This window comes from Macaca fascicularis, chromosome 4, assembly GCF_037993035.2.
Source record: "Macaca fascicularis isolate 582-1 chromosome 4, T2T-MFA8v1.1".
In the NCBI taxonomy this organism is placed as follows: Eukaryota; Metazoa; Chordata; class Mammalia; order Primates; family Cercopithecidae; genus Macaca; species Macaca fascicularis.
The window spans coordinates 13,368,226-13,395,606 of NC_088378.1; the positions used below are offsets into that span (position 1 = coordinate 13,368,226).

A 27,381-nucleotide genomic window follows, 5' to 3' on the forward strand; every position below is an offset into this window, starting at 1 on the left:
CTTACACAAATTTTTTACTTATTTACTGCCCAACACATTTTATTTACTTTGTTTTAAAATATTTTAGGAAATAAGTTCAAATCTGAGAACTCATGGTGGGATGGGCCCAACCGGAAGAAGACAGTCCAGAATTGTGAACGGTGTAGACGGCTCACTGATAGCCCCAACTCCAAAAGCCCCAGCTGCTCTTACTCATTCTCCAGAAAGATTTCAGGCTACCAAAAGGTACTGTACCTGGTGAGATGGAAGGAGGGATACTGCTTAGAATAACAAAAGTGTCCTCTTTTAAGTCAATTAATAAACAGTATTGGGGGGATTGAAGGAGTCTAAACTCTCGGAGTGACTAGCATCTTATATAAAGACCTTGTACAAATACTGAGAGGGCTCAACTCCTTCCAATATGCTCCAGTCAATAAAGGACAGTGAACAGTTCCTCAATTTAACCTCTTCTCTTTTTCCTCCCCTCTTCTCTTTTCTCTTTCACTTCCATTCTTCTCTCTCTGTATATTTTACAGACTCCAAAGAGTGTATATCACAAGGAAGGCCTTTCCAAATTCTCCAAATCTATTTAAATTGAGAAGCACAGAACTGTCCTCACTTTTTTTTTTTTTTTTTTTTTTTTTTTTGGAGTCTCGCTCTGTCGCCAGGCTGGAGTGTGCAGTGTGGCGTGTTCTCGGCTCACTGCAACCTGCACCTCCCAGGTTCAAGTGATTCTCCTGCCTCAGCCTCCCAAGTAGCTGGGATAATAGGCAAGCACCACCACGCCCAACTAAATTTTTTGTATTTTTATTAGAGATGGGGTTTCACCATGTTGGCCAGGATGGTCTCATTCTCCTGACCTCATGATCCGCCAGCCTAGGCCTCCCAAAGTGCTGGGATTATGGGTATGAGCCACCACACCTGGCCTTTTTTTTTTTTTTTTTTTTAAGATGGAGTCTTGCTCTGTCACCCAGGCTGGAAGGCTGGAGTACAGTGGCCTGATCTCAGTGCACTGCATCCTCTGCCTCCCGTGTTCAAACAATTCTCCTGCCTCAGCCTCCCGAGTAGCTGGGACTACAGGCATGCACCATCACACCTGGCTAATTTTTGTATTTTTAGTAGAGATGGCATTTCACCATCTTGGCCAGGCTGGTCTTGAACTCCTGACTTCAAGTAATCTGCCTGCCTCAGCCTCCCAAAGGGCTGGGATTACAGGCATGAGCCACTGTGCCCAGCCTGTCCTCACTGTTCTAACAAAGATTCTAACATTGCTTAGAATAATAGGATGGTGAATTATTGTCAGAGAAGCATGGCCTCTCCAGAGACATGTCTACAAATCAGAGATGCCCTATTCTGTGTGGATCTCTTTTCACCATGACAGAGAAAGAGAGACATTCATACTCTATAGTATGAATTACTTTGTAATACTCTGTATGATACTCTGTCTGAATATTCTGTAAATCATACTCCGTATGATTAGTCTGAGTATTTTATCGGGGCCTACCAATGACACTCTAATTGAATTCTGGCAAATTTAGAATAAAAAATAATAACAGGCAAAGCAACTCTGCTACTCAAGATGCTGTTAGTCTGACACATGGCCAGAGTTCAAGTGTATTAAAGTCCACATTTCCAATGTGTAGATGGAAGATTTAAGACCAATATGTCAAGTCAAGAGGACCTTGGGAGTTCATTTCAATCTAAATATTCCTACAGTCAAGGCTAGGAGAATGCAAAGGGAGACGGGTAGTACAAACACTGGGCTTAGGACTGAAAAAGGACTGCTGAAGCACGCTTCAGGCACATGGGGTCCCCAAGCAGGATGTGACATATCCGCATCCCTGGTGAATAATCAGAAACACCTGAAGCAGGCAAGAACCATGGAGACACAGCCACCTGCCCTCCTGCTGCAATGCCCGTTATACACATTGTCTTTCTGATTCATATCCACATACCTCCTGCCTTGGGCTCCCATGTTTCTGTTCACTTGTCAGGGCTCCAGAGGCCTTTGTGTCTATTCAACTGGAAAAGGTGGGGCTGCGGGACATGATGCTGAATGCCTTCCTCCTGAGGAAACAAACCATGGCTGACAGAATGAAGAGCCCTGTGAGTGTGTAGTGACAAATGCTGCCTAAAGCTCTGGTCCTCTTTTGTATTTAAGCAAATGAAAATTCTTCACTTGGAATCTGTTGATCTGATGCTTTCAACCTATTTGACTAGAACCATTAAAAATATATTGTAAAGAAGTGAAAAGGGAAGTTGAATAAGAAGTAGAAAGGAATCAGTTCAAGTGGATTACAGTCATGCTTTAAAAATGTATGCATTTTCCCAATGCTGCATTTTTGTTTTGTCACTTTCTAAATGAACTAGTTTCAGCACCTGCACTGGAACGTTCACCTACTCTTGAGTGACCCACAGGGGTTCGGGGATTAGACAAGGTAAACAATGGCTCTTACCCATCTGGTCACCTGATAACCATCTGGTTATCTTGGTTTTTCAGACACTACCACAATGTTTGTGTTTAAAGGTTTTTATATTAGCCTAATCTATTGAAAAATACTAAAACTAAAAACTTTATTCAGTAAAAAGTCTTCCTTAATTTTGCAAATATCATTTCATTATTAATTTTTTGATGAGAAAATCATTATGGTAATACCTAGTTATTTAGGAGGAAAATGACAAGATTTATAATTGTAGGCTTTCTTCCCTACTTGTGACTTTAAAGGAAAGACTTAAATTTACCTAATCTAGTTCTACAGATGGGATATGACGAGGGCCAGCAATTACTGCTCAGCCATAATAGAAGCAAAGGGTCCCTTCTAATAAGCAATTCTCAAAAAATATTGACCAAGTGGAAAAAATATAATCATTCATGAACTGACCTTCAGGATTATTCAACTCCTATCAGATCAGAAAGAGCTCAGGCACTATAATTACCTGTATTAATTGTGTCAGGGTCTGGGGACCACTTACTGGCTAATAAGTTAACCTGTTACTGTTCCATGGATGCTGACAGAAGGCACACAAGACTCTTCTGTCAGAGACAAAGAATTTTATTATGCACAGCAGAGTAGGCAATATGATCTTCATGTTTGTGTCAGTCCCACGGGGACAGTGTGGAGGAGCCTACATGCAGGTAGTGGCTTGTGTCACAGTGAAAATCAGTGAGCTTGGGGAACCTACCGCTTTTATAATAAGCCTGCTCTTTTTCCTGGAGGGAGACATTACCTTATCGCTCAAGACTGCTCTCTGCAAACACAACCCTGAGAAATGGTTGTGAGGTAAAGTGTGATCAGAGCCTTGCATCCTCGGCATACTCAGCAAGATGGGTAGGAGCGGGAGAGAGACACAGAGGAGTGCCTCCCAACAAGCTTAACCTAGAAAGAATGTCTCAGCTCTGTAGCCTTTTCCTGCTTGAAATTTGCTTTAAGTTTGTACACATGTACTAGGGTGGGGAGTTCTTATAGCCAACTGTCTACTAAAAATATCATTCTCCTTTATCACAGGATGAAATTGGAAAAGTCAAGAGAGATGTTATAGTTGAATATTGTCAGAAGTAAGTATAGTACATGTGAATAACACATGCTGATTTCTCTGATTCTGAATGTAATAACTAGCAGTTTTATTGGGTAAAATCAAGTTAAACTGTCCTTTGACATGCATAAAAGCATCGGAAGTGAAGGATAGGGGTCGTTATGAAGGGGTTCATGCCTCTGCCTTCAGGCCATAGCCACCTGACCCAAATGGAAATTTCTTCTTGGTAGAAGTACTCTTTCTCTTTGAAAAGTCCTCCAGGGATGTAGATCCTGGAGCTTCTGTGAGAGGTGGAAGAATTTGGATTCTCCTTCTGGACATCCTGTCTTCTGACTTTCAGGTTTAACCACCGCATGTCTCACTATGCTCTTCGGGGTCAGATCATGGCATACTGCAATAGCCTGAGAAATCTTCTGGAAGATTTTCCTACCATCAGGGACACCTTTTTCATGGTAGGGCAACCACAAGAGAAGAAGGGGTTGAGAGACTCCAAGGAGGGCCTCAAGGCTGACCCCAGGTGCGTAATTTCCTTCAGTGTTTATTACTCTCCTTCCCTGGCCCTACTTCTCCCTGGGGAGAGGCATGTTAAGTTTAATATTAAACCTTTCCTCCCTTTACTGCACTTGACCTTGATCTTCTTGTACAAAAGGGTAAAAGGAAGAGTTAATACTCCAAGAATAAGAGTATCTTTGTATTTGAACCCAGAAGGGGTTCCTTGTTTATGGGCTGTTTGACTGCTTTTTCAATCTATACAGTTTTGTTTTCCCTGGGGAGCCCAGAAATTTTTAATCAGTCACAACCCTTTACATAGCCAGCATCTAAAATAATCAAACAAATAAGTAAACTTGATCTTGAGCTGTCCTGGCTTCAAATATTCTGCTCAATGGAGTAGAAGAAATATTGAGAAAAAAAAATGATATACCAGTGCCTTGGATAAATCAGTGTCCTTCTGTTTATAATGTGTGTGTATATATATATACACACACATTATATTAGTGATATTAAGTGATAAGAGCAGAGCTGCTTCCATACATACCATGTATTATCCAGTTTTCCAAATTTTCTTAACTCAGTCTACCTAGAGTTCACCTACCTGGATGGAGGAGTTAGCATATCTGTGCAGTCAGTAACCACACTTTCTTAAAAAAAAAAAAAAGAAGCTGCTATATGGTTATATAGCCTCCAAACAGAAGCAAAAACACCCTGTAGGGTGAGCTTACCTCATTCCTCACTCTTCCCCTTGTAGCATGGAACTTGAGTAACAGTAATACTTAATGCATACGATCATAAACTGGATAGATGGAAGGGAATTGAAAGATCATTTGTATCAGACCACTTTCCCTCATTCATTCATGCAGGTTTTACTCAACCATCATTTATTCAATACCTACTTAGCATTAGGCACTTTGCTATGTGCTAGATTTACAAAGGTAAATAAGTCATTGACTCTGGAAATAAATTCAGTCTAGTGGGGGAAAGCTCTATAAACAAACATGTAACTTCAAGAATAACATGTAAGAGGTATGCGAAGAGGTCTATGAGGACACAAAAGAGGCAGTGTTTTATTCTACCCCAGGGTTACAGAGAGGAATTCAAAGACAAAGGGATAGGAAAGTTGGAGTTCACCAGGAAAATGGGACTGATAGAACAGGTTAGAGAATGCAAGAAGTCCTTACGCCCTTGACTGACTGATGGCTAACTACCAAAATTGTGGCCAGTCCCACCTTGATACTTATGAAATGCCAAGTTTATGGATACCAGTGATTGGTTTCATGAGCTCAGCCATGCTTTCACTTGGGTAGATGTCAGTATTTGCCGAATGGAAAAATGCATCTGAGAGAAGAGTGGAGGCAAAGGTACTTCAGTAGACTATTTTGCTGAAGGGCTTGACTGGACACCTGTTGCCCAGTGAGGCCACAGTGTATCCTCTCATCACAGGAGAATCCTCTAAGACTTCTTAGTGCCATTTTGTCACCTATCCTCTAGCCAAGTTAACTATTTATTAGCCCAGTCTACAGTTGAGATTGAACTTTAAAAATAGTTTAGCCAGGCACTGTAGCGCATTCCCGTGGTCCCACCTAGTTGGGAGGCTGAGGTGGGAGGATCAGTTGAGCCCAGAAATTCAGGCTGTACCGCACTCTGATCATGCTTGTGAATTGTGACTGCAGTCTAGCCTGGGCAACATAGGAGACACCATCTCTAAAAAATTCAATAAATAAGTTTTTAAAATTAAAAATAGTTTCCAGAATTCTAACCATGAACTTGCCAACATTTGTGTTTTGGATAAAATGTATTCAGGGAGTCCATTTTTATTTCTGATCTGTTTCATTTGCAGCAACTATGTAAGTTGATCCGGATATGGAGAGGAGGGAAAAATCTACCTTACAGGTCTTGCTCTATTCCTTTATTATTTCTTGTAGATGCTGTGTGTTTTCTAAAGATTAAGGGAAACGGTGAAGCCTAGACCCCTCAATCATCTTGTCAGTTAATGTGTGATAACTTCAGGGTAGGGTCTTGGGCCAGTAAAGTATGAGCAAAGTGAGTGCCCACTCAGAGCCTGAGTCACACAGTCAGCCAGCAGATGAGCTGCAGCTGATACAGGCTCAGTGTTTCTCTCCTACACCCATCTCCTGCTTCCTAAACTCTCTAGATGTTAACATAACCCTTTTAATACACTCATGTAAAAGGGAGTGTAGAGAAAGGAAATTCTGTCTTATGTGAAAGTTTGGAAAAATACTGTATAAGACTCTTCTAACTCCAAAGTCAGTGGTTCCATGCACTGAGGAACAACTAATGAAAATTAAATATCAGCCACAAGAAGATGTGGTGGAGAGAGACATGGACTGGGAGTCAGAATATGTGGACTTTGCCCAGCTCAGTCATACGTTGCCCTGAGGTCTTGGGCAAATCACTTGTCTTCAATTTCTGGGCCTCAATCTCTTCATCTAATGACTGAGGAAATTGAAGAAGCAGCTCTCTGAAGTTAAACATGTTATGATTCTTGGTGGTAAGTTATCTAGAGCATGATTCCAAGGAATAGGACTGCTGAAGAAATACTTTATGGAAAGGGACCATTTTTAAGACTGCTCAGGACATGGCAAATAGGAATCCTCCCAAGCCAGAGTTAACTAGAGATGAAGGGACAGAGTTGAGGAGTGAGGACCATAGAGGAAAGAGGTCCTCATCTGATTCATAAAATAAGGGGTTGAGTTAGAATGAGGATAAGAAATAAGGTTCATTCTAAATGTCAGTTCAAACAATGCATTAATGGCCCTGCTGAGGATTCTGAGGCATCTCAAGTTTGTGAGGGTAATTATAATTGATTGGCAATGTCTACCATGCTCAAGGAAAGGCAGAAAAGTAATTTCCATGCTATGGGTTTCCCATCCTTGACTAGAAGAGCCCTACTTAATTCTGCAAAGGCTGTAATGTATTGTGTTTGGTTTAGCAAAGACACCCCTGTCCCGGTAGAGGAGGAGCCAAGGGGAGCCCTCTTCCTAAGCAGGAAGTCCCTTGAGGGTTCCATTCCCTTCATGGCCCTAGAGGAGACTGGAGTCTGGAGCCTAGGATGACACTCCAATCCACTCCAGGAGCAGCTGCATTTGCTGATGAACAGAGAGAGGATGCTAACATTAATTGAGCCCTTACTTTGTGACAAGTAGAGCCACTGTCATCCCATATAGTTACTTTGTGCAAATTAGAAGGCAGCACCCCTTCATCTGGGCAGCTGTAGTCTCATACCAGGGAAAAGCATCTAGTAAGTAAAGTACAGGTTAGATCTTGGCCATCGCTTGTTGCCTCAGGGTACAACCTGAACAACAGTATATGGCAGCCTTGGTATCAAGTGCTGGTCCTTCCCCAGCAATGGGAAATAGGTGATTACAGTACGCTGTGATAAAGAATAAAGTAAAATAAATGTTTAATGAAAGCACCCACCAAGAAATAGTATTATCTGAAGGATTGGGTTGATGGGAATGGGGAGCAAAAAAGGCTCCAGGGAAGAGGGGATGCTTAACCTGGGTCTTGAATGACAACTAGTGCTCCAGGGAGACAGGGAAAAGAAATTCAGCTCAAGCTGGGACAATTGCATGTACAAAGGAGCAGAGGTGTGAGACAGCATGTGGACTTGTGTGGGACTCATATCCAGAGTTTGTGAGGGCAGCAATGGGAAGTAGAATGTATTGAGGCGTGAGGAAAGAGCCAGAAGTCTGTGTTTGTCCTTCAGGTCATTGGGAAAAGTGGAGCAAGATGATTGTCAGTGACATTATGTAGGAAGCTACTAAAATTGTAGAGACAAGAGATGTTTAGAAGGTGAAATCAGCTAGGCCAGATGGCGGATATAATATGAAGCTGAGGGAGACGGAGGAATCTAAGATGTCACTCAGAATCTCTGGCTTGGGTGAATGAGAAGACAGCAGTGCCCTTATTGTTAATGGACACAGACTTTCAATTTTAGAAGACGAAAAAAGTTCTGGAGATGGATGGTAGTGATAGTTGCACAACACTGTGAATGCACTCAGTTCCATGGAACTATACACTTAAAAATGGCTAAATGACTGAGAGGTGGGCCCTGGGGTGGCCAGCTGGGTTCGGAGCCGAGCAGGGTCAGGATGGACGAGGACGTGCAGACCACCCTGAAGATCCTCATCATTGGCGAGAGTGGGGTGGGCCAGTTCAGCCTCCTCTTGAGGCTCACAGATGATACTTTCGATCCAGAACTTGCAGCAACAATAATATGATTAGCCAGCAGTATGATTAGAATGTATGCCAAGTGAAACAAAGGGATCATTGTCATAGAAGTTGCCTCAAATTCCAGTTGTCTGGAAAGCAATGTAAAGTGGACCACCTGCCACAAAAAATATACTCAGTGAGCTACAAGCAAGTTTTGGGGACTTCCCAAAACCAGTGAAAACTTCAACTAAAAGTAGAATTTCAAAGTACTGTAATTTGGTTGGAAACCAACCCTCCAAATCAAACATGAACATCAATGTTTATACTGAACAGCCTCATGTGGTAGACACAAGATTTGTGTTATCGACTTGAATGTTACCAAGGGTTCACGATTTCCGGCATCCGTTGGTGTTATTTCTTTCTTTCTTTCTTTCTTTACTTTGAGATGTAGTTTTGCTCTTGTTCCCAAGCTGGAGGGCAATGGTGCGATCTCGGCTCACTGCAACATATACCTCCTGGGTTCAAGCAATTCTTCTGCCTCAGCCTCTGGAATAGCTGAGATTACAGGCATGCACCACCATGCCTGGCTAATTTTTTTTTTAATTTTTAGTAGAAACAGGGTTTCACCATGTTAGCCAGGCTGGTCTCGAACTCCTGACCTCAGATGATGCACCTGCCTCAGCCTCCCAAGGTGCTGGGACTACAGGTGTGAGGTACCATGCCCGGCCCCAATAGTGTTAATTTAAGGAAGTTCGATTGGCCAGGTGTGGTGACTCATGCCTGTAATCTCAACACGTTGGGAGGCCAAGGCAGGTGGATCACCTGAGGTCAGGAGTTCGAGACCAGCCTGGTCAACATGGTGAAACTCTGTCTCTACTAAAAATGCAAAATTAGCTGGGCATGGTTGTGGGCACCTGTAATCCCAGCTGCCGAGATCATGCCACTGCACTGCAGCCTGGGTGACAGAGCAAAACTTGCCTTTAAAAAAAAAGAGAGAAAAGAAAAGAAAGAAAGAAAGAAAGAAAAAAGAGAGTCAGATTAAGTAGAGCAAACCCAGCTGTGAGGCAAGGACCCCGTCAAGTAATCATGCAGTGCTTTTGTTTGGGTTCTCAGAGCAAGTCTTCCTCATCCCTCCCACTTTCTCCTGACCTCCCTGTAAACCTGAACTACCAGATACCTCAATTTTCTTCAAGGCCAGAGTGTTCTTAATGTTGCTAAATTGGTTGAGGAAATGGGTTGAGCCACTCTTGCTCTGCATGTTTTCCTCAGGGTGCTCTTCAGGCAGTTCAGCAGCCCATTACCTAGGCCAGTTACATTTCAAGACGTGTCCTCCAAAGAAGCCCATGCTCACTGTGGTTGTAACTCAGGTCGAATGTTTTGTCCACTTGCCAGGCATCCAGGAACGGGTTGGGAGGCACACAGAGCCTCTTGTACCTCACGCACACCTACTCGAACTGGATCTGGCTTCCGTTTCCCTGTGTCACACGTAGATCCTGCACCGCGCTGTCCAATTTACTGACTTCGCAAAGATGTCCGGTTCCGGCAGTGGGTTGCTGTGGGAGCCCACCAGAATCCAGATGAAACTGGCCTGGGTGCGCCTCCTGGAGGCGGAGAGGTGGTAGGAATTGTTGGTGGTGAAACAGCCCCTGCACAAAGTGTCTCTCCGCCTTGGCCCGGCTCCCCACCGGTGCACTGCTCCTCCAGATCTTCCTCTTCGTCCTTGGGCAGGTGAAGGAAGCCGGTGCCCAGCGCGGCCATCAGCATCATGGGCGCCAGCAGGACGATCCAGTGGTGCGCGTCCACCTGCCACCCTGGCCACTGGAAGAAGAGCGGTGCCTCCAGGCAGTCAGTGTGGCAGTGGCGCCTGCAGACCGGATCCCCGGGGTTTCCACCTCTGGCAGAGGAGCGTCGTCCCCTCCAACGCCGGGGATGGCTACGGCCCCTGCCCCTGCCCCATCGACGGTCGCCGCTCCGAGGGCTGCCCTGAAGCCCCGCCCGGCAGCGATTCCGGTTCCTGATCCGACTCCGGGACCTCCCCGGCCCCGAACCTTGTGGCGTCAAGCTACGCTCTGTCTGGGACCCCTGCGGCCTCTTGGAGCCTGGCCCCGGCTTCCCCTCTGACTCGGACCCAGGTTTCGGCTCTGACCCCGGCCAGACCCCTGTCTTGTTGCCCAGTCCCGCTTCCTGGGCGGCGACTCAGTCTCGGAGTCCAGCTGCGCCACGACCTTAGAGGAGCTGAAGCCTATTTCCGGGAAGCACAGGCGGCGCTCTCACTCGGCACAGCGGGTGAAGCAGCAACTGCCGGCGGAGCTGCCGCCTCTGCCCTACCCAACGGCTTCCTGGAGAAATTCTAGGGGAGCCTGTGTGAGTGCCCCTGGAGCGCAGGCGGCGTGGGGAGCACGTGGTTGGCCCCGTTGCCCAACTAATCTGAAATGTATTGGTGGCGTGCCTGGCCTCTCAGGAGGTTCAGCAAATACAACGAACACTTCTTCAAGGCCATCAAATGCGTGCCTGTCCTAGGAGACTTGCAATGTATTGGGAGAATTTGGGTGTTTCTCCCCCCAACACGTAAACGGCTCAGAAATTCCACGTGTCCTGAGCTACAGATTTTACCTTTCTTGGAGTTCACCCAGTAGCAGTTTGAGGTCAGACAGGTAGTGTGATGACGTTGTACCAAGGTTCGAGAGTAGCACATCTCACACATATGTGTGAACACCCAATTGTCAGGCTCATGAACTACAAAAGAATTCTAAAGTCTTTTAAATAAACTTCCACTCCTGCTCTGAAAAAACAAACAAACAAACAAACAAAGGCTAAAATGGTAAATTTTGTGTTATGTATATTTTACCACAATTTTTTTAATGGAGGGGAAAAATGATGATGTCATTAGGACAAAGAGATGTGGAGGGAGATGAGAAATCACAGCTCAGAAGCCTCAGCTGTGTCCACCAGCCTCTCAACAAGGCTCAGGTGCTTCTTGTTGTGCATCCTCTGCACTATGGTACACTTCCATTAGCCATGCTGCTACCACAGTGTCATGGTTCCCAGCTGCCTCTGGAAGGTAAGAGCATGGAGGGCAGAGGATGTCTTCATTTTGTATCCCCGGTGTGCACCTCTGACTTTGACACTGGTTGAAAGGGAGGGTGTATGTGTATTAGGGGTGAGGGTTGGGGAAATAGGCCATCAGGAAGGAGAGGGAGTTCCAGCAGTGGCCTTTAATTTGATCATGAAATAGCAGACCGTGTCATCATCTGCTGGCAGGAATTTGGTATGGGGGCCTTAAAGAAGGCTTGGAATCATGAAACAAGAAAATGGGCACTAGAGCTGATCAAAGGAAAGGAAAGGAAAGGAAAGGAAAGGAAAAGGATTGTTCCAGGGTGACATAGCTCAGGCTGGAAACCATTTCCATCAGTATAATTAGCAGTGTGATTTCCTCCAGCTGTGCTCAGCGGCATGCCGTCAGAAACAGCAAGCTGAGCAGTTGGGAGGACCCAGAACTGGGGCTTTGATAGGTAGATGGGTTGTGAGTGCAAAGCAGCAGAGAATTGAAGGTGCTGGGGAGAGAGTGCTTCGTGTGCTTGACTGTGAGATCCAGTCTGGGTAGGGAAGGGAGTGAGGTCAGAAAGGAGCTGACAGATGGAAAGGGAGACCAGAGGACTGGATGATGTCAAGGAACCTATTTTGGAATAAAGGAAGGGAAGTTTAGTGAGAGTGGATGACTCAGAAAACTGTAGGAATAAAATATGGGACTGGGAAAGTTAAGACTTTGGAGGTGATATGGTTTCAGAGGATAATAAAGTCTTGGGTGTGGCCCAGAAGTGGTTAGCTGAAGGGGAATGAAAGGGGACAGTGTTGAACAGGTTGGGGAACTGCCAGGCCAGATAATTGGCAGGCCATCCACAAGGGGCAGGGCAAGTCTCCTTGTGGGGCTGAGAACCAGGCTATGCTTCATGTACTGAGCACCTAAAGCTTTCTGCAGTCATCTCTGCTCTTCTCAGACGATGGCTGCTCACTGCAGGCAGGACTGGAAATGGCAGGAAATAACAGGTAAGAAGTAAAGGATAGCACTTGGTAGAGGGCCCAGTGGCTCCAGGGACACATGTGCTTCTCGGAGGCTAAGGAAGGAGATGCAGACCCTGCAACTTTTTAGTTTTGATATTCATTGTTACCTCTAGGCAGGAATGAGCACGGTGAACTGAATAATAGAGATGAGACTGGATTACGCTGGCTTTGGTCTGTTTCAGGACAGGAATTGTTTGACTTTGTGGTTGCTAAAAGACAGGCAATTCTCCAAACTAAGACCATACTTTATTCCTGAGCTGAGAATTAACTGATTAAAATCCTGAGACTTATGTTTATTGTAGCACTATTCACAACAACCAAGATATGGAATCAACCTAATAACCCACAAATCAGTCACTTGCAGCAGCACGGATGCACCAAGGATTTTCCATCAGAAAAAACAAGGCATTGATTGATGTAAAATTCAGGATGGAGGTTCATCTGGGGGCCACCAGGGAAGTGCATATCAGGCTTCAACATTCCTTTTCTCAGGTGGTGGGTACCTGGGCTTGTGTGAATCCTTAAACCAGACATATATGGACAATACGTTTATATATAAACCTGCAACAAAGAGCCGACTAAACGAAGAGATGACTAACCTTATTAAGAAATAATAAGGTATTTGGAGGAGGAGGAGAAAGGAGGAAAAGAACACCAGAAGCTGGAGAACCTGGCAAGAAATGTGGTGGCAAGGCAAGAGAAACAGAGCCTGGTTTTGGAGCCCAGATTCTACAGCTGGACAGATAGATGTGCATTTGAATTCTCTCTTTTTTTCTGAGACGGACTCTCACTCTGTCGCCCAGGCCGGAGTGCAGTGGTGCGATCTCTGCTCACTGCAAGCTCCACCTCCCAGGTTCAGGTTCATGCTGTTCTCCTGCCTCAGCCTCCCAAGTAGCTGGGACTACAGGTGCCCGCCGCTGCGCCTGGCTAATTTTTTGTATTTTTAGTAGAGATGGGGTTGCACCATGTTAGTCAGGATGGTCTCGATCTCCTGACCTCATGATCCACCTCCTCGGCCTCCCAAAGAGATGTGCATTTGAATTCTAACTTCATCTTTTAGGAGCTGGGTAGATCTCCATAACTTCTCAGGGCATCAATTTCCTCAGCTGTGAAAGAGGAACAAAAATAGATCCATCCTGAGGTTGCCAGATGAATTAAGTGACATAAAATATGTACCACCTAGTGTGGTGCTGGCCATCTAATTCATGGCCTTCCTGTCTTTCCTTACCACGCGTTTCCCTCCCTCCATCCCCACTCCTTCCCCCACGCAGCTCTGGCTAAAATCAGCCTAACTGCTCTTCTTCCTGTTGAGTTATTTATGAACTGGCCACCTGGGAGCGACATGAAAAGGGCTGCTGCCCTGGGGTGTGGATGCTGGGCCTGTGGTGACAGGCCTGTGTGACAGAGGGCGGTGATCCAACAGGGTCATTCATGACGCCTCTTGTTTAGAGGGAAATGCGTGCTATGGATCCTTTTTTCTAACACTTGCAGATTTCAGCCCCGGCCACGATGTTTGCTGTCAGCGGATGGAAAAGTCTTCCTCAATTTATGGTTCATACCCCGTTCTTCTGAAGTGCTGATTATGTTCAAAACTCTGCCAGAAAAGGTTTGTATTTTTTTGTATGTGTGCCAGAATGGAAACTGGCTGGGTTTTGTCTCACAGTTAAACGTATCAATTCCAGAGAACATGCCTTGTTTTATTCAGACATCTAACTACAGAAATCTTTTTCACAGAAGCCTTTTCTGCTTTATCATAATTTGTCTTGGGCCTCACTATGCTATGATTTATCTCTCTCACTGGTCACTAATGAACCCTAATTCAAGCCTCTGACATTTCTTATTAATCTTCAGTTTCCTTCCAACCCTTCCAAAAACCCCACTGATGCTCTGAAGCTAATGAGAGGTTGAGATCACACTTGTAACTCAGGGTTAGTGTTTTCTGAGGGGTTCTGTGTACCTCACTTACTGATCAAGGGCAATGTTGGTAACAATTTTTTAAAAAAGAAAACATAGAAACACATAAAACATAAGTATTTGATAAAGAAATAAATTGCAATGTTGAAAATGGCATTTGGGGAATATTCTGATTTTTCTTAGTAAGTGAAACCCTGTTTAGCAAACTTGGTTTCTTACCCCTACTTTCATTGAAGAAGTTTCAGATTTTTATTTTTAAAAATATGGAAATACTACCTTCTGCAGTTAGATCATAATTTTTCACTTTTCCTCCACTTGGACATTAATATATAAGATCCACGGTTTAATTTTCAGTCATGTGTTGGTTTAAACAATGTTGATAAATATCTATACCTTGCTTACAGGTATTTCCTCAAGATAATGTTGTCTGAATATGAGTCCCTTCTATGAATTGATTTGTGACCCTTGTAATTCATTGATGGCCATACAAACATTTTGATGTGTTCATGGCCTTCAGTGACTTTAAACAAAGAAACATGTTGCTTTAACCCCTCATAGGCGCTCCGTTGTCCAAGGGCATGTAACCGTGGTTCATGAATAGGTTTATTGTTCCTTTTCTGATATTATCCTGTATATACTGTGCCAATGTTTTTTGAAATATTCTTGTTTAAAGATATCGTCCCCATTCAGTGTTCATATGTCTTTACATGCCTCTTAGAAATGTCCTAAAATGTATTTCCTTGTATTGATTTTATCCACAGGCAGCTTTTAAAGCCTTAAAGCGAACTTTACAGCTGATAGCTCCTCTGCATGATATCGTGGCCTACCTTGTCAGTTTTGCTAAGCTTGGCAATTGTGCAGCATGTTTTGAATTTCCTCTAAGTCCCAACCCTTTGAGAGGAGACTGGGGAGGAACTGAGGGCATTGGTGAGTGATTAAAGGTGATTCAAATCACCTTCAGTATTCACTGGAAGTTCTATGAAGCTCTTAATACTCGGAAAGACAGAACTACAATATACTCTCATAAATGACAGCAATCAGAAGGGCAAAGGAAGAGTCCGAACTGTATTATAGACTGTCTCCACACTGCACAGCTATCTGCTTGATTCCGCATTCACGGGCTACACCACAAAGTGCACCAAGTCAGGAGTCGGGAGGCCTGGGTCTTACTCTGCCTCTGCCACTTGGTTACTGAAAGCTGGGTACTTTACTCTCTGGGTCTCTGCTTGTCCATCTATAAAATGCAGTGATAGTATCTGTCTCATATAGATGTTCTGTGGATTGAAATTTATGTCAAAATTCTAGGATATATAAGCCCCCATTAAATATTAGTTTTCTTTTGTTCCCATTTCCTTCCTGGCCTTCATAAACTCACATGGCAAGGTGAGAGCCAATCACTCCCTATTAAGAAGCTTGTAAACAGCCCTTGGTTAGCTATCAATGACCTAAAAGTCTTTGTGGTAAGAATGATTGAGGCTTTAGTTTTATACGCCCAGTGCTCATCAGCACAGGTTATATTATAAGATAAACACATGAGGTGAATTAAAAACACTGAAATGTTTACTAAGCTATGTTTATCAGAATCAGGGAAAGTAATCTTGCCTTAATAATGTGACTACCATCCAAATAATGTCACTGGTCATGTAAATATCAATTAATAGCAAAATACTATAGTAGCCGGGGATTTAAAAGAACAAGAAGAGCCTAAGAAATGAGGCAACATGCCTGTTTAAACCTAATGCTCTTAAAACAAATGTCAGAGAATCTGAGGATATTCCCCTGTGGCTGGTTGGTGCATAAAGGAAACAAATTTGTAGGAGACCTTGGAGCTGGTGGCAGGTATATTTGCATTGTGCTAAGGAACACTGAAGGGCTCTGTAAACTTTTAGATGTGGACATAGGGAAGGGCATGCATGCTGATCTGGGAGGAGGATAATGCCTGTGTCTAGGAGCAGCAGGATAAAGACAGAGTGGTAGTGGTGCCACCTCAGCAGAAGGCACAGAATTGTTGCAGAGTAATGAGCTGTCAGAGTGACTCACAAGTCTTCAACGTAAGCATCCGATTAGAGAAGCTCCAAGCACTCTTAGGTCCTTTCCTTTTACTAGTTTGGGGACTGTTGTAAGTGGGGCTTACTCAGAAAATAAGCTAAGACACTCTTAGCGGGGCTGTTGGATGTCGGGAGGGTGTGGGGGCTGAGCTTTAGCTAAGGCACAGGAAGAAGGAGTGTGGCCAAGAGAAATGTCCTGCCTGCCCTTGAGATGGGGAGGCAGTTGTTACATGGAGATGAGATAGAAACCGAGAGAGCCAGAGCCATATTTCCTGGTGAAGTCACTACACAGGCAGTCCTATAGCAGCTGGGAGTAAAGGGTGCCCCCGGGCAAAACCTCCCCAGATCAGGGAGGTGATCTAGGGTGCTTCCCAGACTGGAGAGGAGCGGACTTGGATCAGTGTAGAAAATAGGAGGGACAGTCCTAGCAACATAAGAAAAGGACACTGGCAAAAGCAGCAGGCAGAACTGCACGTGGCCAGTCCAGAGAAGTGAACCTGCCCATGAACGAACCCATGAGTATGGCTCCGAGGAATCACGGGAAATGAGGCCCAAGTTGAGGACCTGGAATTCAGGAAGAAGGGAATTGTTTTCTTGCCATTTCTGCACTGTGAACCCAGAAACCATTGAGATATGTGGGGCCCAGGCTTTCTGAAGCATGCGGAGAGGCATGCATTGTCATGTTGCACATTTGTGCTCCAGGGAGAATGTACAGTTTTACATGCTCTGCTTTGCTCAAAATAAAGAGCAAACTTAAAAAAAAAAAAAAAAAATCCCCTCCAAGATAATCATCTTTTTAAAAAGACTAGGCTGCTTAGTTCTTGGCCTGTTTCCCAGAGGAGGCAAGAAGAACTAAGGGGAAAGATGAAATGAGAGTCTGTTCCTTTAAGCCATCTCAGAACAATTTAGAGTTAGTTCTAAATTGTTAGTTCTAATTGTTAGTTCAAATTACTTTTGTGGACTTATACGCTTTAAAGTATTTTTAAAACAAATCTTGAGGGAAATTCAAGATTTCAGCTTTTGGTCCTCCCCTTGACTGAAGAAAACAGCTCTTAGACACTGTGGACCAGCTCTGTGGATGCAGCCAAATTCTCTTCTTCCCCGACAGCCAGTAACTCCCTTTGAAGTCCCCCGTGAAGCAGAGGATGTAATCAGAATGTGAACGTTTACATTGTGACTTCCTTTGTAAAGGATAAGTAGGCCAGTTAAAGCCCAAATACTTCACACTGAACTCAGGGAAACCAGGAATGAAGTGGACGATCTCCGAGTCTTCATGCAGAGACGGGGCCACTGTGACTCCTCTCTCTCCCCCTCTCTCTCTGGCTGGCTGTCTGTCTGTCTTCCCTGATTTCCCAAACGGGACCCTCCTGGGAAAGGCTTGAGCAAAGGCTCCTTTCCTGATGTTTCCTGGCACAGGGTTCACCCCAGCCTCCCCACCATCGCTGCCTGCAACAACCCTCCGCCCTGTCCCCACCGCCAGGCCGCCTGTCCTGCCACCTCCCCTCCCACCAAGCCTCTTGACTCCATAAAGGAAGGAAAGTCGGGACGAGGATTTAAAGATCAGTAAAATAACAAAGGAAAGGCAGTCCTGCCTCCACGTCTGTATTTTAATGATAATACTACATATCAACATACAACAATGTTGCTGGGAAGCGATCACATGCCAAGTGCACAACCAGTAGTATATAAACGATGGAAATGACAGAAAAAAAATCACCTGTAAGCCAGCCACTCTAACAAGTGAAATAATTTTATTTATCTTTACTCCCGTCTAGCCCCTGCCCAAATATATTCCATATTTATATTTTACAGAGCTTTAACCACAGGGTATGTGTAATTTTATATTCTCCTTTTTTCATTGTCATTGCAGAGGATTAGGAAATTTTCCTCTGGTTACAGCATAGCCTGATATTGCTTGTAGACCGAACACACTAGGCCTTGAACAAATGAGGCTCCCTGACCACCTCTCATCCCTCCAATCACCACAAAAGTTCTTGTACAATTCGTTCTAATATGACTCTTCTTCTGGTGAACTCTTCAGCCCAGTAGGACTATCAGATTTAGAGGAGTCATAAAAAGTTTGCTGATTGGACTCAATTATTTGGGGCTGGAAACAAAAATAAAACAAATTTTGTATTGTATAAAACAGCAAATGAATATGAAATCTGGACTGCTCATCTGTTCTTAAAGCCAAGAGCACATATTACATATGTTAGCAACCATTCTCAGCCCTGGATCTGCCTGATCAAGCTCTCATGGACAGCTTCCCCCTCCCACAACTCTCTGCTTTCTCACTCAGTAGATGCTGGAGCCCAGTACTGGGCTAGGGAGGAAAGAAGGCTGCTTGCATGTGGACCAGCTGTCAAGATAGAGCATCTCCAGAAATGCCCTGTGGGCTTCCTGTCTCACTCCTGCCTTGGACTGTATCCGTTTTCACAATCCTTCTTCTAATAACTGAGATGTCCTCTCAGGGTAGAAAACTATCACTATGTTCACAGGGATATTTCAGACCAGCTGACATTCTGGTAGCCGAGTAAGTGTGAGCCCAAGCATGTTCCCCAAGGGCTCATCACTTTCCACTGTGCTATCCTGTTCTGACTAGCTCCTTCTCTATGCCAATAACTAGGATATATATACCTAGATGCTAGGATGGTCATCCAGACTCAGGCTGGGTTCCACATCCTGGCACTGAGTGCCCTACAAGGCCCCTAAGTTAAATTTTCACCCAAAATGAATATGAATCTATGTATACATAGCCTACTCTTACAGTAAGGATCTAAGAAATAAAGCAAATATGGATCCTCCACATTTGCTCCTAAAATGACTAGAATCTCCTAGAAGGATATGTATGCATATGTATACACATATGTGTATGTATACATATGTTGCATATCTTTATATATATATATATGCACATGTGCTTTTTACTTGCTTTAGATGGTCTTGAATCTTCTTTAATCCATGAGCCAGTGACAGGCAGGGCTGATTTGGATATAGCATGGCAATAAGAGATGAGTGCTGATTCATAATCTCTGATCTCTTCAAGTACCTAACAGATATACTGAGGACTAGATTTTCCTATTCCTTGTCATTTCTCCTTTTTGTTCTATTTCAAGACCATAGCCTTATAAATTTTAAAACTTTCTTTCCTGGCCTGTTCTTATTGTACTGAAAAGCAAAGCAAATTTTTATCTTCCTGAGGAAGAAAGGAGACATAAATCAGACCTTTAATTCTAGAGCATAAGGCTTTGCTGGTCTTGCAAAACATATAATTAGTATACCCACAAACAAAACACGGGAAGTCTGATTAGGTGATAAGTATGGGACAAAATGTTGGTTTACTGGTTTAGCTATAGTAGCCTGTATTTCACATTGTCAGACTAAAATATTGTCCATCTTCTAGGGTCTGAACTTCAAGAGCTGCAGAACATGATTGACAGCCTCCAGAGCCCCCAAGACCCTACCCGGGTGGCCCAGGCACTTCTCCTCCGAAGGGAGGTTATGATTTTGCAGTTTGACGCTGCAGTGAGGCATCTCATCCGGTAAGGGCTGGAGCATTCATCCTGTCTAGGAAATTCTGCTGTGGAGGTGTTTGCTGAGTGACCATCTAGGGAGGCCACTCTTGGCAAGGTTAGATAATGAGCTTAAAATAGTCACGGGCACAAGCAGATCCAGAACGCCATGGCTACCAAACATGACCTGTCACAAAGGCTGTCTGTGAGAATCTGTTCTTATTGGCGAATAACAATCTTGATTTTAGCAAATGTAATTTCAGAACAGTTCATATAATGATTGCTGCTCTCAATGTACACGGGGGTTCTGCTGGGAATAACATTTTTATACTTCTAAAGATGATTATTTCTAGGGTTTTTTTTTTCAACGTTTGTTTACCTTTCAAAAAGACAGAACTTCTGAACTTCTCAACTTTACTGAACTTCTCAAGCTAACAGAATTGGCTACCAGCGTTAAATTTATAAATAAATCAATCTACCTCTAGCCTTGTAGGTACCATTGTATTAAGTACTCCACATGCAAAAGAAATGTTTTATTTGGGTAATTAATCACGATGCTGATGGGAAAATTAGCTTGGATTAGGATTCATAATGTTTCCAGTATAAATAAGTTTTGTATGAGAGGGAAAGAGGGTTAGCCCTGAAGATCTCTGCTGACTTTTTAATTGTCAAAATTAACTTCTTTAGGTTAGTTCCCCATGTGAGTATTTAGCCACTGAGAGGGCCTCCGAGGGCCGTGCTCTTACCTGTAGGTTGCAGTTGCTTTCCACTGCACTTGCAGGCATCCATGGAGAACGAAAAGGTGGGGGTTGCACTGAACTGTCTTGTTCTTTTTCTACTGTCAATCTTCTTTACTCTGACATCAGAGGACTCTTGGATTTAGAATGTAAATTCAGCAGGACAAAAATCAGGCTAATTTGTTTTCTTTATATTGACAGATAGCTTCCTGAGCTGTAGCTTAGTCAAGCAGGTAAGATGTAAAGCCTCAGACAATTGTCAGGATGGCCATTTGTTAGTCCTCTGGGCTCTGAAAGCCCAAGGTCAGAATTTGCAAGGATTTCACATACTGGTGAAGAAACAGAAATATCCCCCAGAAGTCCTTTTTGGATTTCAGCTACGAAGGATTCCGTTTGGTACTGCTCTCCCAGGGAAACCACTCTGCTTCCAGGAAACTCCCTGGAATCACTTTGCCGGGGCTTTCTTTGTCCTCACACTCCATCTGCAGGAATGGAGATTGTGTCCTATTTCTGGTTTTATATGTTTTTCTGTGACCCTCTGGAGAGAATCACCCAGACGGTTCACCCCACTGTGTCCTCCACTGGTTACATTTCCCCAGCCTTTTCTCTTCAGAGCTGTTCAGGTTGTGTGTGTTTGGAATTATACAGCTAGTAAGTGGCAGACCAGATTTAGAACCTAGGTGTGTTTCACTCCAAAACCCAAGAGCTATTATGGAGACCAAGTGGCAGCGTGGACAGAGAAGAGGATGCTGAAGAGAAGGCAAGATCATCTTGGGTACTGGCTATGTGCATGCTTCTAGGCACAAAACATTTCACTCTGCCCCTCTCAACCCCCCTCTACTAGCCAAAGGGTTGATGGAACTTGGTAGCTGTCCCCCAATGGGTTGGATCACACTGACCAGGGCCCAGCATTCATCTCTGGACATGTCCACCAACTTGCAGGAGTTATTGCTTAGCCAATTCAAGAAATGCCCGAGGATTAAGCTTATCTTTAATGCCAGGTGAATTAATCATGTGCATTGAAGGTAAACACTTGGGTGACAAAGCAGTTCTATCCAATCTCATCTATTTAAGTCAGGAGTTGGCAAACTACTGCTGGAGGTCTCTGCCGATTTTTGTATGGCCTGTGCACTAAGGATGGCCTTCCTATCTTTAAATGGTTGGGAAAAAAAATGTATAGAAGAATAGTATGTCTCTGCCGATTTTTGTATGGCCTGTGGGCTAAGGATGGCCTTCCTATCTTTAAATGGATGGAAAAAAAAATGTATAGAAGAATAGTATTTTGTGACCCATGAAAATGATATGGAGTTCATATTTCCACGTCCATAAATGAAACATTGTTGGAACACAGTCATGCCCATTCACCTAGGGATTGTCACCCCTTTCACACTACAACCCCGGAGCTGAACAGTTGCCACAGAGTCTGCAGGGTCTGCAAAGATGAAAACATTTACTGTCTGGTCCTTTACGAAAAAGTTTAGTTTTTCACCCCCTGATTTAAAGAATAGAATTCCTTTGCACTTTAGGTTTGGAAGGAAGCAAAGTCCCTCAAAGGTACTCTATAGCACAGTGTAAAATATATCACATGAAAAGTGCCTCTAGTCTGAATGGATTGTTGATGTTCAGGGTGATTAGGGTAAAAAGGAGAAAGCTGAGGAGATACCTTGGCGATACAACCCTTCCTGCAGCAAGCCTGCCTTAGGAGCACATCAAGGAATTTCTAAAGAAAGCAACTCCAGCCTCTCATTCCTTGAATGTTTGTTGGTTTTCTCTTCATTTTTGTTTCTGAGACAGAGTCTCACTCTGTCTCCCAGGCTGGAGTGCAGTGGCATGACCTCAGCTCACTGCAACCTCTGCCTCCCAGGTTTAAGTGACTCTCGTGCCTCAGCCTCCCGAGTTGCTGGGATTACAGATGTTTACAACCACACCCAGCTAATTTTTGCATTTTTCGTAGAGACAGGGTTTCACCATGTCGGCCAGGCTAGTGTCGAACTCCTGACCTCAAGAGATCTGAGTGCTGGGAGTATAGGTGTGAGCCACTGCACCTGGCGTTCTGTTCATTTTTGAATGTATTTTTATTTTCGTGATCACCTACTTAACTCTCTCTAAACATGCAGCTATTTAAGTGTGCTTTGACAGCTGGGTGTGGTGGCTCACTCCTTTCATCCCAGCACTTTGGGAGGCCTATGTGGGAGGATCCCCTGAGCCCAGGAATTTGAGACTGTTGTGAGCTATGGTTGCGCTGCTGCACTCCAGCCTGGGCAACAAGGATCCTGTCTCTAAAAACAAAAAGAAATAAAAATTTAAAAATAAAGTGTGCTTTGGGTTGTCTGGGGATTCCTGGGAGACACATAGGAGCCTGGGCCCTCACATGAGCAGTGCTGAACGAGGCCACGGCCCTCGTTTTTGGCATCTGAGAAGCAAAGAGCTTTTGCCTGGCCTCCTCCGGGCCACTTTGCAGGTTTCATTAAGTTCTTACCTGGAGGAAAACTCTAGCATGTGCCCTGTGAGTTCCCTGTGGTTCAAAATAGCTTTTACTGATGGCAAGAAGATTAAACTTTCTAATGCCACATTACTGAATCACACTTGGAGTTTAAAAGTGATCCATTTGAGATTTAAAATCAGTTAATGCAAGATTCTCCCCCTTCCCCTTTGTTTTAATCACCTCCTCTTCACTTGCTGGAGAGGGAAGGGTCCTGCCCTAGGGTCATGGGGATGGCCAAACACCCGACCCTGGACAGATGGGGTGAATGACAGATGGGGCGGGTGGTAATTTATTACTCACAGACACAATCCAGAGGAAGAGGACACTGTCCCCCCATACAGGGCCACTTGGGAACAGAGTGAACAGGCAAGGGCTGTGGGAGGCAGGTTTTGTAATATCAGGAGAGAGTGATGTTCCGTGCTTCACACAGGAAGGGGTGATTGATTTGAATAATGCTGTGGTCTGGCAGGGAACTGAAACCGCTACTCAAGGATAAGCAGGAATTGCACCTGGTTCCTTTGATAAGGAGGGTCGTTAAACCTGGAGACCTTATCTGTGGGAACAGAGTGGGGAGTGGGGGACCTTGTGGCTAAGCTATTTGAGGCCTCCTGGTTTTGCCAGAAGTCAAGGCAGCACAAATTTTGGACCTTAAGTTTAGGCCTCACACAACACTCTTCTCATTCTACCATCCTCTCGGAGGTGATCTAAGTTTCTGTCAGTGCTTTCGAATCTTCCTGGCAGCTGGGAAGACACAGCCACTTCCTTTACCTCTGCGGTGGGTGAGCTGGCTCACCCCAGGCCTCTTCTGTTTAGCCTGCTGCTCAGCATTCCTCTGGATACCCACGTGTGAGGGTCCTTCTCCCCACTTTGAGGGGCTGCTAGTCTTCCTGGGAGGCCACCTCACAGAGAATCCAAGCAAAAGGACCTTCTGCTCTGGGATACCCTCCTCCAACTTATCCAGAGGCATCCACTAGAACTCAGCTCTAGTAGTCTTTCCTTGTTTAACTCTTATTTCCTTTTAGGCAAGAAAAATCATTCTAATTTATCATGCATACTTCCTTCTCTCTGACTTATGGTATAAATTTCATGCTCCAGTCTTCAGGGTTTGTGGTTCTTGGTATACAAAGCCAAGTTTTGTTTAAAACCAAACAAGAACTTTTCTCCCCCAAACCCCAAGGAGGCTTAAAACTTTAAATTTAGTTTTTATAAAGAAGTGTTGTCTCAGCTTTTGGTCTTAAAATAATTCATTCAATAAACAATTGATAGCTTTTTTCTAGAGCTACAGCTGCACTATTCAGTAGCCACATGTGGCTATTTAATTTAATTAAAATTATTATTAATTTAAATGAAAGAAAATTAAAAATTTGGGCTGGTCTGAGTGCAGTCGTGTTTACAACTAATTGATTACAACCAGTTACAGATTGCTTTATTCTTTCTCCACTCACACTGCTTCGCTTGACTAGCCTTTAAAAAAAGAAAAAGAAGAAAAAGAAAATTAAAAATTCATTCCCTCAGTCACAGTAGTCACATTTCAAGTGTACAACTGCCACACGTGGCCAGAGGCTACTCTATTGGATAGTGCAAATTTAGGACATTTCCACCATTGCAGACTGTTCTGCTAGACAGTGCTAGTCGAGAGTATGCCAACCCTCCCCATGAGGGCTATGAACTGTGAAAGTCAAGGGTAATGGGCACGGGGGTTGATGTGGCTGAAGAAGGAACCTGTTAATATCTCGAAATGTTTTCTTGCTTCCGTAACTTTGAGGAAAGTTTTGAACTTTAGAAATGTAAGTAACTGCTTTTAATGAAATGCCCCCCCGACCCCATGTTTTGGTAGAAGAACGTTTTTGGCAGCTGGAAATGTTCCTGCCTACCAGTCTGTCACAGACGGCATGTGCCATGGGCTACCAGCACTGAGCAACTGTCTCAGGAAGAGCATTTTTGCCTCGCAGCTCAGCCTGCCCCAGCCACTGGATCCACGGAGCCTCCAGGTGTGTTTCTGACGTATTTTTATACTGTAAATGGTGTGCTGTGTGTAGGGAATTTAGGCTGTTTGTTTCCATTTGGTTTAGATTCTGCAGGGGCTTTCAAGACTTTAATGCCCTCTGTCTTCACTGGCTCAGCTTCACTTGCACAGTGGAACAGTCTGGGCCCCAGGGCCAGCTGTGATTCCCAGTCAGGGTCTTGGCCTCCAAACCCTCAACAGGCTGATCGGGGCAACAGCTTGTCTGTTCACAGTTGATAGCAAAACAAACACTTAATCTTCTCCATGTAATAAATAGTCATGATAGCAATTGCAATGCATAAATGAAGTCAGCAGCTGGGTTTTCAATAGCCCTGGTTATAGCCCCTGTTGTTGAAGGCAAGCCTGGCAACTATTGTTGCTCCTAGGCAGGAACAATATTACCGACCTTCTATAACCAAAGAGTTCAAGATTCAGGAAGGCCAGAGATCGGACTATTCCAGAGTCATGGCAGCACCAGGTTGCAAGCTGTATTAGTTACTTATTGCTGCATAATGATTTACCCTAAAGTTTGGCAGATTAAAGTAATAGACATTCATTATCTCACATAGTTTCTGAGGATCAGGAATCTGGGAGCAGCTTAGGTGGGCAGTTCTGGCTCAGGGTCTCTCATGAGTCAAGATGTTGGCCAGGGCTGTAATCATCTCAAGGCTTGACTGGAGGACAACCTGCCTCCAAGCCCACTCCTATGGCTGCTGGTGGGCACCAGAAGATCCACTTCCAGGCTTATCCACATATGCTTCTCCACCGAGCTTCCTTGCAACACAGTAGATGGCTTCCCCCAGCACAAACAGTCCAAGAGAGAACCCAAGATGGAAGTCACAGTGTTTTTATTACCAGATTTCAGAAGTGACTCTCATCACTTCTGTCATATTCTTTTCACTGGAAGTGAGTCACTAAGTCCAGCACACATTCAAGTAGGGGGGATGGTGTGGAATTAAGCTCCACCTCTTTACAGGAGGAGTATCAAGGAACTAGTGGATATCTCTTTCAAACTACCTCACAATCCCTGGTCTTTTGACTCCAAAATTTCCAACTTAATATTCTGATCTTATAGTGCTAAGCTAAGGGACACCAACATTTCTACCTGCAGTGGCTGCAAGACAGTGACTTTGGGCCCAAGCCTTGGCCCTCATTTAGACCCAGAAGACAGGGCTGGACCGTGACCACTGGATCTGCTCTTGCTACCTTTGGGTGTTGCCTGGGATTAGGTGGATACAAGAGTCCTGGCTTCTTGCTGTCAGAATCAACTGCAACTCCAGGACTTGACTAAAACCAGAACCAGGTCTGGAAGTGTAGAATGGGGTCAGATAGGCAGGCTCACTGGTTCCAGGGCTGCACACGGTATCACAAGGGACAGAGGATGCCTTAGCTATTGGTTAGTGATACGGAGGAGACGGAGACTCACATGTAATAATTTGTGGCGCTGGTCTTGAGTTGTTACCTAGAACTGGAGCACAATGGTGATGAAGGACAACTTTTTAAGGTTCCTGATATTGAGAGCATTTGAGTAAATTTATTTTTATTGATTTTAAATGTGTCCCATTGGTGTTATACTGCTCTGGAACTTCTGAACACTGGTGCTGATTAATTACACTGAAATCTTAAGTACTCTTCTGTGTTTCACCATCTGCTGAGAAAACTATTTAAAAAATAGATTATTACTCTCTCCTGTATCACTAGGAAGTTTCAAGAAATACTTCCATGTAATAAATAAGTCATCCAAAATTGTTTTGGGGTGCAGACACAGATATCCTATTCATATACAGATATCTATTAATTTTGAACACAAAGTACAGCATTATCATGTTTATTATTTTGTTCTCTTAGGCATTTGAGCTGTTTCCTTGGAGAGCATTTCTGGAAGATGGAGGACTATTCCCAGCTATGAGTAGCAGCCCAGACACCCTAGAATATAATATGCAGGTAGGATAGGTCTTCTCCATTGTTACAGAGAGAACTTCTCGAGTGCAGACTGCAAAGATGGTTGCCATTGGGTCCACAGGTCAGATCCTCCTACTCTCACCCATGATGAAAAATGTGTGAGATAAGCAGGGTGTTTGATTTTGAAGCTGTAAACCTGGGACCACGAGGTGAGTCACATTTTCTTATGATAGAAGAGAAGCATGCTCTCAACTGGCGTGGGCCTGGGTTGTAGACTCAACTGCAGTTCTCGTAACAGTAGTGATCTGGGAGAATGGCCAATCATCTCCAGTCATGGGCTGGGCCTCCTAGAGAAACTCCCAGGCTGGAGGCTCAGAGATGTGTGACTCCTGACCTGTCCATAAATAGTGGTGGGAAGGGAACTTTTTAAAGCAGGACTCGTCGGGAGAATTTCTTTTCATTGTTTTCTTTTCCGCCGTTAACTTCTTTTAAATTGTTAGATTCTTTTCATTATTAAATGTTTTCCCCTGAT

At 44.2% G+C, this 27,381-nt stretch overlaps 1 protein-coding gene, 1 non-coding gene and 1 pseudogene across 2 annotated transcripts; 1 reads left to right on the forward strand and 2 right to left on the reverse strand.

Annotated features, from left to right (window-relative positions):
- Window positions 1–27,381, forward strand: LOC135970302 (coiled-coil domain-containing protein 162-like). The gene is made up of 9 exons (XM_065542887.2): window positions 1–225; window positions 1,974–2,085; window positions 3,486–3,535; window positions 3,854–4,030; window positions 13,738–13,852; window positions 14,922–15,087; window positions 19,612–19,750; window positions 24,780–24,933; window positions 26,796–27,381. Exons 1-9 carry the CDS (start codon window positions 101–103, stop codon window positions 26,898–26,900), a joined length of 1,143 nt encoding a protein of 380 aa, XP_065398959.1. The 5' UTR covers window positions 1–100; the 3' UTR covers window positions 26,901–27,381.
- LOC135970364 (patched domain-containing protein 3-like) lies at window positions 7,409–10,241 on the reverse strand (annotated as a pseudogene).
- Window positions 10,829–10,932, reverse strand: LOC123573255 (small nucleolar RNA U13). Its single transcript, XR_006697982.2, has one exon. It is a non-coding gene; the product is annotated as a small nucleolar RNA U13 (small nucleolar RNA).

Coding starts and splice junctions, on each gene's coding strand:
- LOC135970302 (XM_065542887.2), top strand. CDS start 101: ATGGGCCCAACCGGAAGAAGACAGTCCAGAATTGTGAACGGTGTAGAC. Junction 4,031..13,737: donor GGCCTCAAGGCTGACCCCAG/GTGCGTAATTTC, acceptor TAACACTTGCAG/ATTTCAGCCCCGGCCACGAT. Junction 15,088..19,611: donor GGGAGGAACTGAGGGCATTG/GTGAGTGATTAA, acceptor TCCATCTTCTAG/GGTCTGAACTTCAAGAGCTG.